We start from the raw sequence: 20,030 nt of genomic DNA on the forward strand, positions 1-20,030 counted from the left end.
TTTTGTGAATTATTGAATGAAACTGTTCTTTAACGTACAGTACAATGTAACTGATAATGATGAAAATGTTTTCAGGTGCTTTTGTTCTACATTTTTGTTGTTTTTGAGCCCACTTGGGCCTACTGTTTGGTGGCCATGTGTAATAATAACAATACTGCTTGGTCTACTTCTCAACATTACATAAGGAAAAGAGGGGAGGCGGACTGGAGTAGCGGTAGTAAGAGAAGGAACATCAGAATCCTCAGGGTAACAACCACCTATTTGAATTGCATTTTACTTCACTACTTTCAACAAAAACTAAAAGGATTGGAGGTTGAGGAAAAGATGGGAGAGATAAAAAATGAATAAAAACAATTTAACCTGAATGATGAAAAGGCAATTTTAGAGCACTCCATGTGAGCACAGCTACAAAATATATCTCTCATATATCTCTGAGTTATGTACGCTGCGTGGTCTACTATGCCTCTTGAACTCAAGATGACAGAAAGAAAAAAATATTTACTCCAAGTCCTGACATTTCCACTGAATGACATTTCTACTTTAGCATTTGACTTCATCACCCACATCTTGAATCAGACATATTCAAAAATATCTCTCAAGTGAATCTTCTGACTAACCATCCATTAGGAAAATTCAGCAATTCTAAAAACAGCCAAATAACCTCCATCTGCCTTTATCCACATGCGCCTAAAGTTTGATCTAGATTTGGTTTGCAATAAAGCACATAATAATCACATTGTCCTTTAACCTTTATTCTACTCCTCATTAACTTTGCTCACTTGTCCCCTGAATAATAATGACTAATACTAAAAATACGGCTCTCCATAGATTTACATCCTCCGCTTTTATATTTATTTCAGAGGCCAAATGGCTTTAAGGCACGTTACAGCTAGAAAAACAGCCAGGGCCACAATTATTTTGGAAAATTAACTGTGTGTGTGTTTATGTACTGCATGTTTGTGCCACTATATGTTTGCGCACATATGTTGTGTGTCTATTTGTGTCATTAGCCCACTACCCTACAGCAGTCAAATAGAAAGAAGATATCTTTATTGTCCACCAGTGTGGAAAATTGTCTTCGGCTCATCAAAACAGTTAAAGGCCAGACTGTTTGCTAGGAGTGTAATGGTACGAGTATTTGTCCTTAACTGGTCAGAACAGGATTTGATACATGACTTGTCTCTGCCTATTATAATCCTATGACCTGTTAAAAGTCTATATATACAATGGATCAATGGAATGACTTCTTGTAGTGCTAAAGGGGTCACTCGTAAGGACAAACCCACAGGGAAATACTATACAACTATGCGGCTCTACAGGGCCTTTTAGCTCTTTTAGCTAGTTGTTTTGGTTGTGCAGCATGCAGATTCTGCTTTTAGTCCACTTCCAGCAACCACAATTACTGTTCTCAGCAAAAAAGCTCTGATAATCCAACTGTATGCTACCTGCCCAGCACCTAACAGCAGGTTAACACAATTACCAACTGGATTGTGTACATAGTGGAGCATCTATAGTGAGCTAAAGATCAAGATATTTTTCTCTGGTGGACAACAAAATAGAATTATAAGGAGGCTAAATATTTGTGAGGTGCCCAGAAACATCACTCCAGTGGAATGATAATGTACTGTAGGCAATTGTTTGCTAATATGTTAGATAGAATTTATGAAACAATAACATTCATAAGGTATCAGTTGTTGACTGTTAGGTAAACCATCCTGATCAGATTAGCCTAGCTCAATGAGATAGCAGTGTCTGTATGGCAAATGCAAAAAAGGAAGCCAGAACTGTTTTTTTGTATAGATCCCCTGTTTGGGAGCATCAGATTTCTTGTCAGGTAACAGTAAGTCAGGAATCCGCGACATCAAACACTTTACTCACTGGTGACAGCAAATTAATTGACTATGTATTACCAGTGGTAGGCAGAGTCTGCCTGGCAGACTAGCAGTCCTTCACCTCAGTAAGTGTTCAAGCACTGAAACAACAACCCACATCAAAGGAGTGCTGTATGTGACTCAGTCAGACTCAGAAAATGTAGCATTTAAGCATAACACTCAGAGTGCTTGAGCACATAGTTTTATAGTTGGATTGGACCAATGCAGATATGTTGTCCCTGTTTTGTTTTTAGATTACTTCTGACCATAACCAAATGTTGGAGTACCTTTGCTGAGACACTGTTTAGTGATCTTTTTTTAAATAAAGAAATTCAATCATTTGTTTTCCCCCGCTGTACCAAAAACATACAGACTCACGACCCCAAAACCACATCAAAGTCTGAATTTTGTGTCCCATTACAGCCCTACTAATCTCTGCAGGCCTAGTCTAATATTGCCTTTATGAGCAGTGAAAAACAATTTACACTCATGTAGATTTAAAATCATTAAGTCTAAAACCAGCACACTAACCCTTGTTCCGATCATAGATTCTCACATTGTGCTATCTGTCTGTGAGAAGGTGCAGACAGAAGTTGCCCTAGGAAATCAACGTAATCACACACAAATGGTGCATAGCTGTGTCCAATTTCACACGTATTTTCGCTGCTTACGGCTACTCTGCCCTGACCTCTGACCCTTCAGCAACCAGACACTAGCTGTTGTGGTACAGTTCTATGGCAAGAACACTCCAACCAAATCAAAAGCAGATACTGTCTTTTAACAAATCATAAGCAATGAAATTCAACTTTATGAGAAACACACGAGGAAAAAAGTTATTAACTGAAGAACTGATTACACAATACTGTTATGGTTACAGTTGTGCCTTTAGATTGTTGTATTTCCTGAATTGAATGGTTTCAAAGTATTTGACTGAAAAACACCCATAAATCATAAAACTCAATCTCAGACTTCCCAAAAGCAAGCCAGAGAGATTATGAGAAGAGTGTGTGAAAGCAAAGGGAAAAGCCCTACATGTATTTTTTTAAATTCTCTCCTTCTTCCCTTTTACCGCTCTTTGCACAGAAAAAGAAAAGAAAAAGGTCACAACAAATAAAGGGAAAGCAGAACGAGGGGTAAACAAACTCAGTACCGGTGAAACTGCCACTTGTTAAAAGAGCTTAAGATGGCAAATTAGTTTTGGGGTCAGACCCTGACAAAGTTCTATTGTCCGCCATGACACCGGTTCGTCATGCCTCTGCAGAGAAAATCAAATAAAACAATAGCAGCGTAACAGGAAAGATCAGTCGATGTTTTACTAAATCCTCGTGATGGCCATTGTAGGGGTCATGGATGGGTAACCATGAGAGTGTTTAGTAAAGGAAATGACTCAGAGAGACGTCCAACTGTGTGCTGCTCACACAAGTTCTTAGTTATCACACTTACATGGGCAGTAGAAAAATAGGTTTCAACTTCAAGGAGAAAATAGATGGTTTTAATAAATACTTTCTCTGAAATTGCTTTCGTGCTTTTGTTTTGCAACCCAAATTTTAACGTCATACCACTACACAGCAACCAAGAGAATGAAATGAAAAAAAAAAAAAAAGGAAAATGACAGTAACAGTATCAAAAAGCCTTTTCATGGAGAACTGGTGCATTTAGTGAATGACAACTAATCATTTACTGATCACAACTCAACCAAAAATGACTTTGGAGCTGTTCATTGCAACCTGAGGAGCTGCCAGCTGCACATTAAAGTCACCACTGTTTTCAAGTTCAGGATGATTAATGTTCAAAGCGGCTGCCTGGCTAAGCAAGAATACCTGTTCAATTCTTAAAATCAAACTTAGCTTCAAGCCTGCATTTGCCCGCTCCAGTGTCCTCACTCACACACACAGAAGCATACATACACCTCTGTCAGTTACTCATGCACCCCTTAACCTACCCTCCCCCCACACACACACACTCATACACAGTCTACTGTTCCTCTGCCCTTACTGTGTGCATGTCCAGTGGCAGGCCCGAGTCTGTAATTGCTGCCTCTGTGGCGTGGACAGACAGGCGGACTGGGGATTGGAGATGACACGCACCCATTATTAGTGGACCAAGTGCTGTTTTTGCAATTACCGAGGGTTTGGCTGAGCACACTGAATCAGACTCTGGGATTCTCTATTCAGGAGCCGTTTCAACTCCAACTGGCTGCACAGCTTCTGTTGGCCCCGGCCTAAACGGCGCTGGGCTGGGCCTCTAGCCTGAAAAATCGGTTCTGATGGTGTTTGGAAAGGAGAAGTGAGCCAGGTCTTCACTTTTTGAAACGTCAGAATCAAGAGTCCTGCAATACTGATGTTTCTATTGCAGAGGCAGCACCCAAGTGGCCGAGACAGGCAAGATGGACAAAGTGGAGGAAAAGGCAGCCTGGATGTGGTAAGGCTGAGTGTGGAGGCAGAGCAGAGAGGAAGAGGGATAAACTGATCATCTTCACCCTCCATCACATCTCTGTAAGGTGCAACACAGAGTGCTCGAGCATCATCAATGTAAACAGTTGATGGGTCCTGCATATGTGGCAGTGGTAACACTGGGGGACAGAATTCAGTCGCCCTAACGCTGGTGTTGCTAAATTACATTTTACAGAATTTGCGTGACCTTTTGAGAAAATATAAGATAGCATATCCTGTTAGATTAAGATATTTTTGCGCTTGATTTTCATGTGGCGATTAAAAGATAAAGAAGTCCAGACATAGTACTTCCTCTCAGGTGGTCAAGTTCCCACCTCACCTGATTCTGATAATCTCTCAACTCTGAAAAATGATCTGACTGTTAACATTTTGCATAGAAAATGCAGGAAACTATCCTGTATATTGCCTGTCTAGAAGTAAGAACATAACTACTACACATCTCAGCACATTACTCCCTTTTTCTTTCAGAGCAGTGGTCTATGTTCCTGCATGAACTAAACGGACTACAAAAGTCAGGACGGCAAGTGTGATCTTTAAATACACTGAAAGTTATGACAAGTTGCTCGAGGTGTCACAAAAAGTATGCAGTAAGGAACTGTACAGTCATCACACATACTGTCCATGTATGTATTCTCAGGTAGAGTTCCCAGGAAGTCTAGACATACATATTAGTTCTGCCCAGCAGGTCAGTAAGAGGGGGGGCTGACTCGGAGCCAGCCAGCCGCTCAGGCATGAGGAGGGTTTGAACCTAGCTGAGTCTATACAGCCCGGTGCTGGGGCTAGGGTTGTGGTTGTTGTGCCGGCAGCCAGTGGCTGCTGCGTACCTGCAATCTCCCTGATGATAATGCAACATGGCAGCCCCGAGGGCAGAGCCCATACAACTTTCTCAGCCCTCTCCGCGTAATTGGTGACCCCTGAACCTACCCTTCGCATAAAGGGAGGGAAGGAGGGGAGACAAGGGGAGGAGGGAACACAGGACAAGGGATAGTCAACAGAGACACTGGAAAGGAGAGACAGGGTCATAAAGAGGAAAGGGAAGACAGAAGGCAGCAGAAAGAGAAAAATCAAGGAGACGCAAGCTAGGAGGAAAAGGTTAATCTCTTTTACTGTTGATAGTCTGAAAGTTCAACAGACACAGAAAAAAGTCTGCAGCCCAGTTGTGTCTATCACACTTTGAGGGCAAATGGGGAGAACCTTCACCTCCAGTCTGTCTTCTACCTCCACACTCTATAAGCTCATTCTGAAAGTCTAAAGTATAAACTGCAATTAACATTGATAGTAAATCAGTAAAATCTAATATTTTACATTAGCAAGACTGTTAAAGATAACATCTGCGTACAACTAAACGGTTTTCCTAAATACATTCTGGAGAAAACATAATTCCTTACTGATTTATGTTCACTGACAACATTTATTTATAGTCCAGCAATGGTTAAAATCTGACGTACACACAGAGGTCATATGATGGTGGTCAGGGTGGATGCTGTGTGTACAAAGCGTAGGACTTTGACACAAGAGACCAGGTTTTGTATTATGTGTTTGGTTCAGGGAAATGAAACACTTTGGTCATGGTAACTAATATGACATGAATGCAGCATTAGGCAACACAAGGCTCTTGGTAAAGACTGCCGAAAAATTGTGGTTTGAATAAATATTGATTTAAGTACTGACTGCTACAAGTCAGCACTGAATTTCTCTGTATTTGAGCAAGACCACAATCATTCCCTAACCTTAACCAAGTGCTTTGAGTCACCTAATGCTGCAATCATGTCATATCAGCCTTATCATAATTACCAGTATCAGTACCAGTCATAATTTCTACGGGAAAAATTAAAAAGTGAACAAATATGGATGCCTGACATCGGCCAAGATCTTCACGTCAAGGTAATTAAAACCAAATTTAGCACCACATACCATTTTTAAGCCTTTCACAACCAACTTCGTAACCACACAACCATCTTAAGTAGTTCGGTAACATGAACTCTCCCATCTTTATCATCCAACCCACATGGCATGAATCCAGCATAAACATAAAAATATCCATCATGATTTAGTTGCAACAAGTTGATATTGTAGGGAAAAAAAAATAAAAACCAGTGTCAGTAGAAGTTTTGCAGATACATTCATGAAAGACATTTCCTCATTATGTTGATAAAAAACTATAATCCAGGCAGCATTGCATTTCCTTAAAACAAATTTGCTGTTGTATATAAATGAAATTTTTTTGAGACAGTTAAACAGTAGATACACGAAAAACAAAAGCAAACAATATAACAAAATGTGATTCCTTCTGAATCAATGCTCACCTAGCATTTACATGCGTGGCAGTAGCAACATTGCATTGAGAGATGGGTCAGAAAAGATGTATAGTATGTAGGGTATGTAGGGACCATAGTATTGAAAGAGGCTGTCAGTTTAAAACATAAGCTTGCTCTTTAAAGCAACAATTAAAGTGCCACCACATATTTCAATTTGCAGCACAGCCATATGGTACTGTGAAGTTCTTTGTCCTTAGAGCTTTTTATGAAGCTATCTAATCTTCATCCGAGGTGCTCTATGTTCCCCATCTCTATCTTTATCTGTGGGCAGTACATATTAGTCTGTTCCACTGCATTCATCGCTCCGACCCTGTCTGTGTGGGTTTTTCTATGCAGTATGAATCCATTTGTCTCCACTGACGGAAAATAATTGCAAAGCAAACAAATCATCTCTGCCACATTGAGCAGGCCTCTACTCCTGGGGCATAACAGCTAGATAGCTACAGGAATGAAAGACAGACCGACAGAGAGAGAAAGGAGGGAGAGGAAAAGAGAAGGATGGAGGAAGTTCAGAGCAAAGTGGTTTTGCATTTGCATTATATATGCAGAGTGTTAAAAAGTGTTATGTTAGAGAAACTGATGCAGTCAGATTGAAAGTGACTACATGGTGCATTGGGGAGGCCAGAGAAAGAGAGAGAGAGAGAGAGAGAGAGAGAGAGAGAGAGAGGCAGAGACCTCAGTGGAAGTCTGCCAGATGGAAACTCACTCCAGGAACATAAGGAGGAGACATCTGGGAACACGCTGCCTTGGAAAGAAGATAATTATAGCAGGATTCAAAAATGGCGTTTTCAAAAAGAAAACATACAAATGCTACATAACTGTTCATGTTGTTCATTGTTGTATTAACAGCAGGGTTCACCGATGAGGAAATAAAAACACTTTGGAAATAGAACTGTTGCTTTTCTATGTATCAAAACTTCTTTACCATTAAGTTAAGTTTTATTTATTTGGTAGGTCTCACTGAGGTCAGTCATGTGTATTAGAGATAGTAGAGAGAAACAAGTCCATGTGAAGGCTGCAATCAGAAATAAGGCCCCAAACATCGGATGTTCTTGTTCTGTTGCTTACAGGAGGAGGACATGTATTTCTTTTTCCTTCTAATAGGTTACAATTATAACTAGAATTTGCAATCCAGTCACTTTCAAACTTCTCTATCAGACTGACATATGCTTTGATTGCTGAGAAGATGTTTAACTATACTGAATTCCAACTAACAACCTTGAAATTCTTTTCATTTAAGAATAAAATAAAACTCATAAAAAGTCCAAATTCACTGCTGTATTTGTAACACTTTTGGTTCTTCTGCAGGCGTCAAGGAAACTAAGGGCTCCAAAAAGTTTTCTAAGGTGCATAGATAACAGTGCAGAGACATGATGCTAAACTGACAAATGGGACTCCACATTTTCAGTGAGACAATAAAGATTTTTGTCTTTAGAAGACTTTATATCACAGTGACCGCTGCGTGTTTATCAAAACCATTCTGTGAAAACACTACCGCACATCCCTCGGGAAAACTTTGCCTTCCACTCTGCCCAAAGTTATGTTCACATTAATGTACAAGAAAAGTCGGCCATTGTGACAAACTTCTTGCTGGCTCTAGTCCTGCCTGCACCGTCTCTGCCAAAAACAGTACCGTGCATGTGACTGTGCAGCGAGCAGTCTAAAGTGGGAGTATTACCTCTTGATAAAATTGGGTCAGTCTTGCGAGATCCGACATTACTCAATGTCAGAACTTCAACCTCTATAACAATATCATGAAGGCATACAGACAGCATGCTAAAAATGCATGGTTTATATGTGTTATAAAATGCTGTGTTGTAACAAATCATAAGCAGCAGCAGCAGTTTGAATGGACATTATTTGACTGAATACAGGTGGGCCTAAATCAATAAGCAGTTGCACAGAACCCACCACTGTCATTAAGTTTTATTTTGGTTGTCTCTGCTACTAGAAGTATGCAATAGTGCACCCTAATAGAGAAAAGGTCTCCATTGTAATTAGTAATTAAAATCACTGTGTTGTATGCATGCAATACCTTGCTCTGGAGTTTGGTAGTAAGGAACAGGTACTGTAGAAACAGACGTATCCACGGCTGCATGTTCCGCATGTGTGTATTCAGACTTCCACTCCCCTAAGAAAATGTAAAAAGGTTTTAGATTAGCAGTAAAACTGTGTGTTTCTACTTTATATCAAGGGACAAATCAAAACTTCTCTATCTGACATATCTGATATGCTTTGATTGCTGAGAAGACATTCAACTATACTGTGTGTTTCTACTTTATATCAAATGACAAATCAGAAGATTACAAAGAGACCTTAAACACTTCCAGCATGACGTTTCATAGCATTGTTGTTCAAACAGCAAAGACTCTCACAGTTTGGTTTTCATACTGATGTACTAATACAAGATCCACAGGGACACTACAGTGGCTTGAGTCTAGTATGAACCTTTCAATTATTACACAGCTAGTTTACACCCAGCATTGCAGGATGTATTTGGAACCTTATGACCTCCAATATGGAACTTAAATGAATACTCTTAAAACTTAATTTAATATCTGACAATTATTGCTGTGGCTTTTACTGTTGCATTCAATTTAATTCACTATACATGGTCCTATAATGAGGATACTTCCCCACCTACTGCAGGCTCATCGTTTTAAAACCTGCTCTCTTACATCTCACCAGTCAATAATGACTTCAGCTTCCTTGTCAACTGCATAAATTGCACCATATAGTATTACTGTCTAGGCCTCCATCTAGTGCTGCTAATTATGGGATAGATTATGGATATGAATTGTGCTCTGGCTTAATACACTTGCATACATCAGTTCAAACACAGGTCAGCGTGCTTTAGAAGCAGATAGCAGATGGACTGTGAGGTTAGCAGAGGTTGCACGCGATCCAGTCCACAGCAGATATTATTGATAGACTGCTGTGCATCCTCTGCTCCAGCTGTGACAATTGGGTAAGCTGTAGTATGCAGGTGGTGCAGATGGATTATGCTGGATAGACCTAAATAAACAGACGCTATGCAGACTACAGTGCAATGATGGATTAATGCTAGATCATGATTTTAAATATATTTGTAGTTGTAAGCATGGTCACTTATTTGCATGTTTTATAATTTGGTCTGTATAAAGTGTCCCTAATGCCGTATGTGCATGGATTGACTCAGGTATTTTGTGCAATTGCTCGGCCCAGGCAAACCTATAACAGGATTTAGGAATGTAGCAAGACACCGCTCATTTAATCGCTTAAATTATTGCTAGTAAGGGGGATTAAAGGGTCAGTTCAACCAAACCACAAAAAGACATTTTCCCATGCAGACAGTTTTGGTTGTATTTGCTCGAGTTTACCAGTCTCTGAGACTTCTGTTGCCAGTCCAACATAATAAAGGTGAATGGAATTCTGTGTGAGCTGCTCAAAGCACTTAAAAAAAAAAAAACACTTTAAAAATTCATTGGCAACATCACTTTCTAGAAACTGTATCCTTGTTACTCTGGATTATCCACAGACTTTGCTATTATTTGTTTGGTAGATATAGTTACAGTGAAAACAGTTGATAGTGAGGTGAGATAATATGTTTTTTATTTTGTTCTGGAGGGGTTTTTTTTGCAATGAATTACCACACCAAGTTCCTAATTTTATGGCAGAGAGCTGCTCAGCTTGGGTCCCAATTACCATTTTGATGGCCAGAAACGAGGGAATTGAGTTGCAAACATTTAAAACATTTTGTAAGCTTATCTACAACACAGAAACACATGACACCTTTTTGGTCAGCAATGACTGAAAAGAGTGTAAATGTATTGTAGTAGCACTGTTCCACAAACTCATAAATTCTTGCCACATAGCTGCACAATCATTTGTAATTAAATTAAACTTCATATTTTTCATCTGAAACATACAAATTGTCACCCTAGACGTGATTGGACGCAAGTAAGCAAAACCATGTAGAAAACCTTAAAATTCAAAGGGTTGTTAGAGTAAGATTTCTGTGAAAACATGTTGGCCTGTTGCGAGGATCACTGCCATGAAATTGACCTTAAAATTTCCTTAATGGACCTTTTCTCACTGTGCACACAGGTGTAACTAATCACACTCTTGTAATGGTTGTGTGCCAGTTCCAGGGTCCAGGTATTTAACACGCTGACTCATTGGCATAACTTACTGGCACAGAAATGAAACTGAGCCACCATTAACGCTATTAGTTACACCTTTGCCTTTCCTAATATGAAAGATGAGCTGCTGTGAAAAAGCTGTATTGGTTATCACTGTTGTGTGTATGATTTTACATCCAATGATTCAACAAAGGTAGAGAAGAAGTTGACCAGCAGGTATATAAGCAAAATGTGAGACAACTGCCAAATAGTGATTCACACATATGTGCTGCTACAAGTTTGTAAGACACCTGCAAAATTACGTTGAATGAGTATAAAGTGAAGACCAATGCTCACTCTACATAACATTTCTCAAAACATCAACTTACAGCTCCTGGTTGCGCACTGGAAACACTTGTTTTGCTTATCGGTACCGTTTGGTCCCGTGAAGGCCTCCTGGTCCTGTGGTCTGTCCTAACTAACCAGGTGTAGCTGGCACTCATTTTGAATGGCAGACATGATGACAGGTGAATAGCTAAGTGGTAAGAGATAGACAGCTGTCCCCCTGCTCTAAGAAAATAGGCCTGCTAAAGTTTGATAGACTGTCAGACTGTTTTTATAACTTTTACTTGTGTGACAGAGTGACGTTAGTCTACCTTAGAGTCGATAACTGATGGACGTGTGTCAGTCATCTGTCTAATGTTAGCTGGCACTCAGCTTGTATTTGGTTCCTCAAACACAAAAGCTAAATTTAGCCTTCTTCTTCCGTTACAAAAGTTTGTTGAGCCGTTAACTTCAGTTACATTAATTTAAAAGCAACTTTCTCCCTTGTTAGTCTGTTAGCAAAACAACTCCGTTGTTAAGAAAAAACAACTGACAATCACACCGGTCATCCATTAAAGGCGCAAGGATACAAGTCGCCTGTGCACTATTTCATAAAAAGAAAAAAGTGTTCTTCCGCAAGATGGCTGCGAAAATATTAAAAATATAAGAGAGGCTAGCAGCAGCAACTACCTTTCCAATGACTTTAAAGAGTATACCGACCTTTCACCTGAGATTTAAGTCTTGCATAGACTGTAAAATCAACTTTTAGTAAGCAAACCCATCCTCACTGGTGGCGTGTGTGAAAAAGACACGTATAAGTTAGTGAATGTGTTTATGAAGAAATAGGCCTTTATAAATTCCCAAATGACTGAAGGGTACAAATTCCCTTTATTATATATTAGTGAGATTCATCACTGACTTTAATGAAGTTGGCATACTGTCTGCTATTACATGTTCTCTGGTGTCCTCTGGTGATCAAAGGCCACAACAGCATCTCAAGATGTAAAACAAGTAGGGTTTATTTTCATCTCTAAAAATATTACTTAAACATTTCAAGAAATAAAAAATGGACGAAGATATGCCAGAAATATTTAATATTTATTTCCTCATACTTGTGAAAAACAAAACAAAGCAAGAATTTCTACTGTCTACAATTGGCACAGTAATGCTGCTAATCCAAGCTTAAATGTGGTGCTCAATATGAGATGCTGTTACATGTCCAGAACTTTTTGACGGTATCACTTGTGCTTTATATAATGTAGGAAATGTGGATAAAACAGATAAGGAAATCACATTGTAAAGACAAAAATAGTCAAATCTGCATTCATTTCGTTACCCAACTCATTTTTTAAAGTGTGCACAAAGACATTTTATGCAGCTGCCGTCACACGTGAAATTGTCATCTGTAATCACAATATTCAAATAAGTGCATGCCTTCAGTTTTGACTGTGAACAACTTTTAAAACAACAAGGCACCCATAACTCATCCACTTTCCAGTTTTCCCAGATTTTTTTTTTTTTTTTTAACTTAAAACAGGTCAAATGCAGCTGCAAAGCAATATTGGCCAAAAACTCCACTTACAGGCTGGAATTAAATGTGTTGCCCGGGGGAAATAAAGCCTATTCACATCTGCACTGAAACCTATTTAGGTACTGTGGATTTCAGTGTCACAGCTCCTGCTACAAAGTGCAGGTCTGATAGCACCAGTGGAACTGGATGCAGGACCGTCATCAACAATCTCCCTCTGCAGTGGTATGACGGGATCTTTATTGTCCTCAAATGCGTCTAGACAGTTCGCAACAGCCAATTTGGAGGTGAGATACCAGACTGGGAGAAGTAGTTCCACCACCACGGTTTCTCCTCCCGCTCTATCCCTCCCTCACTGACGACTGGATCACCGTAGCGCTCAAACTGGTTGTAGGGGTCGAAACGATCCCATGTGTCTATTGTGGGGAAGAGGTGGTCATCAAAATCGGGCTCCACGGGAACCTGAATGCAGGAAGAGGGTGAAGGTGGAGAGTAGAGACGATGAATTAATGACCGGACCTGGCCTTGAAGTAAGATTTTAAAAAATATGCCACATTTGTTGAAAAGGATCGTAAAGAAAAATTTCCAAACCCTCTCCAATTCAAAGTCGACACGTCCAGCCCTGTTCATGTGGTAAGGCAGATGAACCCTCTTGCTGACCCTGGAGTAACCTTTGGCTGTGGCTGTCAGGATGTGAGTGCCAGGGTTCAGCAGCCGCCAGTAGTCTCCATCTTCAGCTGGAGGGAGAACAGAGAAAGGGGAACAGAGTGATGATGTAAACATGCCAGACAGGCAGTCGAACAAATCAAAGAAAGGGAAGGAATAGCAAAAGGCAACAATATATATATGTATATGCCCAGAGCTACACCATACCACCAAATTCCTGAAGGCTACAGTGAACAGCAATACAATTTTAACTCGTCTATCAGACATTAAATCAAGCAGATAAAAAAATCTTTCAAGTCAAGGCAATTGGAGAATATTTGATCTGTGTTGATTTACCTGTGGTGACATCTCTTCTAGTCCCCCTAACAGAGACGGTGGCACCTTTTATCCCATTGCCATCAACATCTTTAACTACTCCCTTTATCCCTCGATGGACCTGTTCAGGGAGCACAGTGACAAGCCGTATTATTTCCCTGTCTACCTACATGCACTGGCTACAGTTCCCTTGACAGCTACCTACTTATTATTAATATCGGTTTTATCATTTCTGTCAAGTCTTGTCCTTGAAACCTGCTCGCTACAAGTGTTCTATCCATAAATTTGTCTTCCGAAGTGACTTTAATTCAACACTTTCATTGTCAGTTATTCACCCTTCTGTTAGCAGCTGAAATGAATACAGCACTGTTAAAATATCAAACAGGTCATTTTTCACAATTAGGAGAATACCAGACACGTACAGACTCTAGAAAGGTGAGCAAAGCCTCCTTGTTATTCTTCCATTCAGGGTAAAGCTCAGACTCTGACGGGAATTTGTCACAGCCGAGCTCCACGGTGATCTCCAGACAGTTAGTGTGCAAGTAGTTGAAGTCTGACATACCTGCGAAGGAAAAACGTATATATATATTATATATATAATATATATGAGACATGTGTAAAAGTAAATAAGGTTAAAAAAAAACTTCCATACTGTAATTACATTTAAAAACTAACAAGACCCATGTGTGTAGCTTTATTTGCAATGTTAATCCAGGTACCTATCCAAACCATCAGTGTTTGGATTTCTATAATGTCTCATTGTATGAGTAGTTTGAAAGTGTTTTATCTCACCACCAGCAAAACTGTACCACAGAGCCCCATTGATGATGCCCCTGGTTCGATAAAAGGAGGCTCCACACCGCTCTGTGTCATTGTTTGACATGGTAGCGTGAGCGTCTGCATAGGTACGAGCCAGCTGCTTTAAGACCTGAGCATGGGAAGATTTTTGAGTTGGGCGAATTGTGAGTGAGGGGAATGTCAGTTCACCTGTTACAGTACATACTGTATCTGTATATCTGTCCTTTTGTTGAACCAAAATATTTCAGCAACCTGTATGTCCACCTCTGTCCTCCATCCTTACTTGTTCATCTGGAGTGGGTGAGAACATCCTCTCCTCGTGCGGGTGTCTAGAAAAGTCAAAGGGATAGGAGACCACCAGCTCCCCTCCGTGGAGGCTGGCAGACTGAACGAAAGGCAGTGACCTGATCCACTTCATCACTGCATAGGTCTCTGGTGCCACCTACAGCCCAAAACAAGGTAATGAGTGTGGGTTTCTAGAGGCCCTATATCATCTTCTTCCTACTCTTGGCCCAAATGTTGTCATGTTGTCATGTTTTAGCAAAAATATCATGCTCTTGGGATGTACTGTGTATCTAGTGCAGATAAGGTAATTAATAACTAACGTCCTTTTACCTTCCCGAACCAGTAGGCGTCAGGGATTGGGATGTGGTCAATGCGGTAGTGCCTGCTGCGGCGGTTCCGGTAGAAGACGGAGGTGAGGTCGGGAAAGTTGCGGTTTAGGTCGATGTTCTGGGCATTTGTCCGACCATTGGTCCAACCATTCAACAAGTGACCCTGAAATATTTAGGTTCAAACAACTAGGATCATCAGAAAGTCTTAAATTGTGTGGATTGATGATGACAATGAGGATGATGTGTAGACATAAGTAGGAGCAGTGGTTAAGTGAAGGAAATACTGAGCAAATGATATGAATATTAGTCAGGAGCACAAGAAGGAGCATGTTAGACTATATTAGTTAATTCTATTGTTAACATGTAGACAAGACCATATATCCGCCAGGAGAAAAAATAGCGAATGGAGTGAAGAGGAAACCATTGTTAATTATAACTTTAACATTATAATAATACATAAAATTATCAGTTTATTAGTGCATTCAAAGGGTAGATTTTCTGCTAACATTAGTTTGGTCAACATTATCTCTTTGACATTTGATAGTACAAAAGGCACAGTGTGCTGTACAATTTCATTAATGCCTGAACCATTTATGTAATACAACCCAGGAAGTTCAGTTTAGTTGTGTAATATGACAAAATTATACCACAGATTATATTTTAGACTGCACAATGCATACATGGACAATGATGATCTTCATACACATGGTCAGTCCATAGCCTATATGCATGCAGAGCTTGGCAGACACACAGTAATAAGGCTTTAGGCATTAGTGAATAAATATACAACTTTTGACCAAAGGCTGTATCAGTATTGTTATGATGAGCATTAAAAGGTTCAAGAGATGCCGCTGTAGAAGTCCCACTTTCTCATACAGATTACATTTCTGACAGATTATTGGTCTCAGTTGTTTGGAAATTGTACAAAATTATAATATAAAGTGAAACAGAGCGGGGACACTTCTACAATTGCAAAAGTATAATGAAGTGATGATTAGTGTTGAATTCTCTGGTTAGTAAAAGTAGAGTGGACAGAGTGGTTTTCCCACTGCCAGCTATGGTTATATATAAATGAATATTTTTAGGTTTTAAATATTTATTTTGCATATGTACAGGCTCATTAAGATGTCCAAAAATGTTTTATGGTTAACTCAAATTTTGGCTGATTACTCTATCTGGTAGTGGAAGTGACCTGGACTAGTAAGATGATGTGGAAAGACAAGCAAGTAGGAGGTGGAAGGCTTGAGCACTTGGATTGCTTTCCTGAACCACTGATTACTGCTTGTTTTCTTTTGTAAATGACTATATTCATAACATAATTATTAAATTACCTATGTAATAATTATATCACATCAAGAGTACTGCACCAGTTACTAATGACATGCAGTACAATCTGCAGATATTATCCCTGATAGTCATAGTTTCTGAATCAGATCTTTATCTTTCAGCATGGTAAAAGCTAGCTGCTATATTTCAAAATGGTCATCATCTATGTTTACAAAACGTATTAGTACTTGGCATAAAGTTGCTCCATGCTGTACCATTTCACAAACATACAGCTTTAGAAACTTAAAAAAAGATATTAGAAAATCTCAAACTTCTTCAGATCAGCACCTCATTCCTCCCCCTCCACAGCGGACAGACAGTGGATAGTGGATTGAGAATGGATAATGGTGGTTTGTCTTTTTTGTACTGTTAACAATATTTACTTCGTGGTTGCTGAGCTCCGGGTCATTGTTATCCTCTACCTCTGAGGCAGCCAACTCATAGCCATCCGGGTTCATGGAGGCCAGAATATGGATGCGGGTGGTGTTGATGATGGTCTGAATTCGATGGTTCCCCAGCATGTACTCTGAGCACAGGTACTGGCTCAGGTAGATGAGCAGCTGGCGGCCCAGCACCTCGTTGCCATGCATGTTTCCCACTAGCTTGATCTCTGGCTCCACTAGGGTTTACAGACAGACACAAATATCATTAAAGCAGCATTATTTGATTTTTTAGTAACTAAGGCGCAGAAACAAACATTGACATATTATCACTTTATAAAGCTGTGGCAAAAGTGTTAGCAAACAATCACCTAACTCCACAGAAAAATATCTGGCTCTTCAGCTGCTAAATGCTACATTTCTTCACCAGGTAGTTGCTACCTGTGTCTTTTGGCTGTTTGGTGCTGGGTAGGTACCTGACAGTGGGTTTATCAGAGCTTTTTCAATGAAAATAGCTGCCTGCTGTGGCTGGAAATGAGGTTGAGGAAAGCAGTTAGTGTGAAACAAACAATAAAGTTGTGGCCATAAAAACAAAACATGAAGCTGAAAGATACTAAAAGGCTCTATAGAGGGTTTGTCACTACAAGAATATTATTGTTGTATTGTGCATAAGATGCCTATCAGTGTTACTATGGATGCTGACATTTGCAACTTGAATTTGGACTTTGTCTATGTGATCATGGTGCCTGGTGAAACTATGTGGTCACGGTAGTGATCATATTGAAAGAAAAATGAAAATTCACAACATCGTTTTAAGGTAGGGATTTTGAAATAAGAGAGCAGAAATGATGAACAGCAGAGACAGATAGATGCAGAATTAAGAGAAAAATATTACAAACAGAACATGAGTAAGAGGAATCAACAAAAAAAAAAGTAAACACAAAGCTGTAGATACCACAGTACTAACATTAACATGCAGCTTATTTACACAGCAGATCCTTACTCACATAGCTCATGTTGTCCAGGATTGTTGGTGAACTCGATTACCAGTAAATCTCTGCCTTCAGTGCTGCGTCCGATGCTGTAAACGTGAGATATATGGGAGCACTTGGCTGCTGTTCTCTTCAGTACGCTGTACATCTGAGCGTTGGTGGCGTAGGTGAACTGGATGATGGTACTGGGTTCTTCAGGAGAGAGGCTGGACAATGCTAGCTCCTGTCTGGCTGGAGGAGGGATACCAGGATTTAGGGAAGTGTTTCAAAGAGCGCTAGGTTTGCATCGGTCCAGTAAAACAGCTTGATCTTTACCTTTCAGCCCTGCTAGTGGGTCATAGCAGCCCTCTTGGTCGCTGGCAAAGAAGCGGTCACAGTCAAGGAAGTAGGGCCAGGCCATATCGATGGCCTCAAAGGCATGGATGCAGTCCTTTCGCAGGGCCTCGCATGTGCTGCGGCAGGGCCTGATCATCTTGTCGTCCTGGCAGGGGGAGGCGAGCACAGAGCAGCCCACGAGACGTATTTCAGGGGAGCACTCCCCGTTGAGTAGGCCATGGATGACGCTCAGGAGGAGGTATTCTGCCCCTGATTCAGCTTCCATACGACTCCGATGGCCAATGATGTTGGGGAATATTGTTCTGGAGCAGCAGTGTTTTAAAAGCAGGGTTTAAACATGAAGACCTACAATAAGCTGTCAAGAGCTTATTGAGGAATTTGAATTTAAAACAAAGACACAAACTGGTTTAAAAGAAGTATTTAGCTGATTGCCTTGTCCACATTAGTACCAACCTCTGAGACCCACCTAGAGTATTCCATATCATTACAGTAGCCCAGGTTCATCTCTGTGCAGGTAGCTGTGGGGAGAGGGAAGAGGTAGGAAAAAAGCTGAAAAGTTAAATAAGTGAGTAAAACAAAACTTCTTTGTGGTTTGTCTAGAAGAGTTTTTGGATCTCAGGTCAGCATTAGGCTTGTGCACAAAGATCTGTATCTCTCACATATTTAACTTCTTCCTTATTATGATCTCATAGAAAAACTACCAAGAGACCTGATGTAGCACACCTGGTGTTTCAAAATGGAAAAGTACAGGATGGTATTTTTGAAGCTCCATAAATCCTGCAGCCCTGCAGAATTAGCTGGAGTGCAGCAGCTGCGTTTCTGCCTATCTGGAGAGGAGGCCTGTTGCATCTTGCAGTAGCACTTGGTATTTCAGTTTCCTAGCCCCGAAGGTCAGGCCATGGCTTGAAAATTCAACTGAGCAAGTTGAACCGCCAGGTCCTGAGATAACAGTGGACAGCCGGGCCCTGAGATAACAGCATGGATACCTTTGACACCATTTAGACAGCTAGTGTAACTTTCTGTACCTGTGAGTCTGTTACTGTGTCATCATCACAGGTATGATTTATAATTGCAGGCACTTAAAATTGCACACAGTGAAATCAATCAGTCACCTACGTTTTTCTTCAAAGACGGTGTTGCTGCATCTTCCTGTGAGGAAAAAAACAAGCCAGACAACAGAGATAAAGAGGCATGAAAACAGCAGTGGGTCACAGATAAAAACGCTAGGAGGCGACATCTTCAAAAGCAGCGAGAGCCCAAAGCAGGGGACTCTACTTTCTGTTATCACCGGTTATGGCAGATGATTTTAAGAAAAATAACAGATGTCCTTCAACATGATGTCATTGTCAGTTTTCTCGATATAGACTTATAGATAAACTCCAACTAGATATTAAGCAATAAAGCTTCCACACACTGGAGGATGTAGACTTAAATGCAAAAACACGTGGCTGATAAGCATGATAATCGATTATTTTAAGGTACAACATTTAAATCAGAGGCGCTCTTAATATATGATTATGATAAGTGTTGTCTGCAGGTCTGCACATGGGCTCTATCAGCTGTTTCTTGGTCATTCGTACGTGTCGTATCGCCATAGACTCTGTCTTTAGCTTCGTATGGCAGGCTACACACATTCACTGTACATGATTCAGTTGTTTAAAGTTTAAGTGTCCTTACCCAACAACTCGTCTCCTGGGTGACAAGTCTGCTGCGGAGCGCACCAACAACTTTTCGTCAACGAAAGAAACAGCACCAAAAGTCCTAAATGCATGTTTTTAGCGCAGTAGGCTGCTTGGCAACGGCAGTGCGTGATGTGGCAGTGAGTGTTTGAAGCTGCAACTTTTTCCGTTCTCTAGGCTGGATGATAATTACCACCCACAGCACGGAAACCTCCTTCCTTTGTCTGCGCCGAGCATCCCTGACCTGAAAAACACTGCGGCGCGCCGGGATTATGGCTAACTGCCGTGCGCAAAGGGCGAGCACCGATCATATTTCACTGCACAGAGATG

At 40.4% G+C, this 20,030-nt stretch overlaps 1 protein-coding gene across 2 annotated transcripts; it reads right to left on the minus strand.

Moving 5' to 3' along the window:
* Positions 1-12,145: 12,145 nt before the first annotated feature.
* On the minus strand, positions 12,146-20,027 carry cpz (carboxypeptidase Z). 2 transcript variants are annotated; one of them, XM_067584123.1, is made up of 13 exons: positions 19,699-20,027; positions 19,138-19,170; positions 18,488-18,539; positions 18,001-18,323; positions 17,701-17,916; positions 16,736-16,932; positions 14,989-15,150; positions 14,657-14,815; positions 14,368-14,503; positions 13,998-14,137; positions 13,597-13,696; positions 13,186-13,331; positions 12,146-13,056 (listed from the first exon to the last, which is right to left on the minus strand). In XM_067584123.1, exons 1-13 carry the CDS (start codon positions 19,790-19,792, stop codon positions 12,853-12,855), a joined length of 1,962 nt encoding a protein of 653 aa, XP_067440224.1. In that variant the 5' UTR covers positions 19,793-20,027; the 3' UTR covers positions 12,146-12,852. The 2 variants fall into 2 exon arrangements, with proteins under 2 accessions (XP_067440224.1, XP_067440223.1); XM_067584122.1 differs by having other exon boundaries at positions 16,697-16,932; positions 19,699-20,026.
* Between the last annotated feature and the right edge of the window lie 3 nt (positions 20,028-20,030).

This window comes from Thunnus thynnus, chromosome 3 (assembly GCF_963924715.1).
Source record: "Thunnus thynnus chromosome 3, fThuThy2.1, whole genome shotgun sequence".
Lineage (NCBI taxonomy): Eukaryota > Metazoa > Chordata > Actinopteri > Scombriformes > Scombridae > Thunnus > Thunnus thynnus.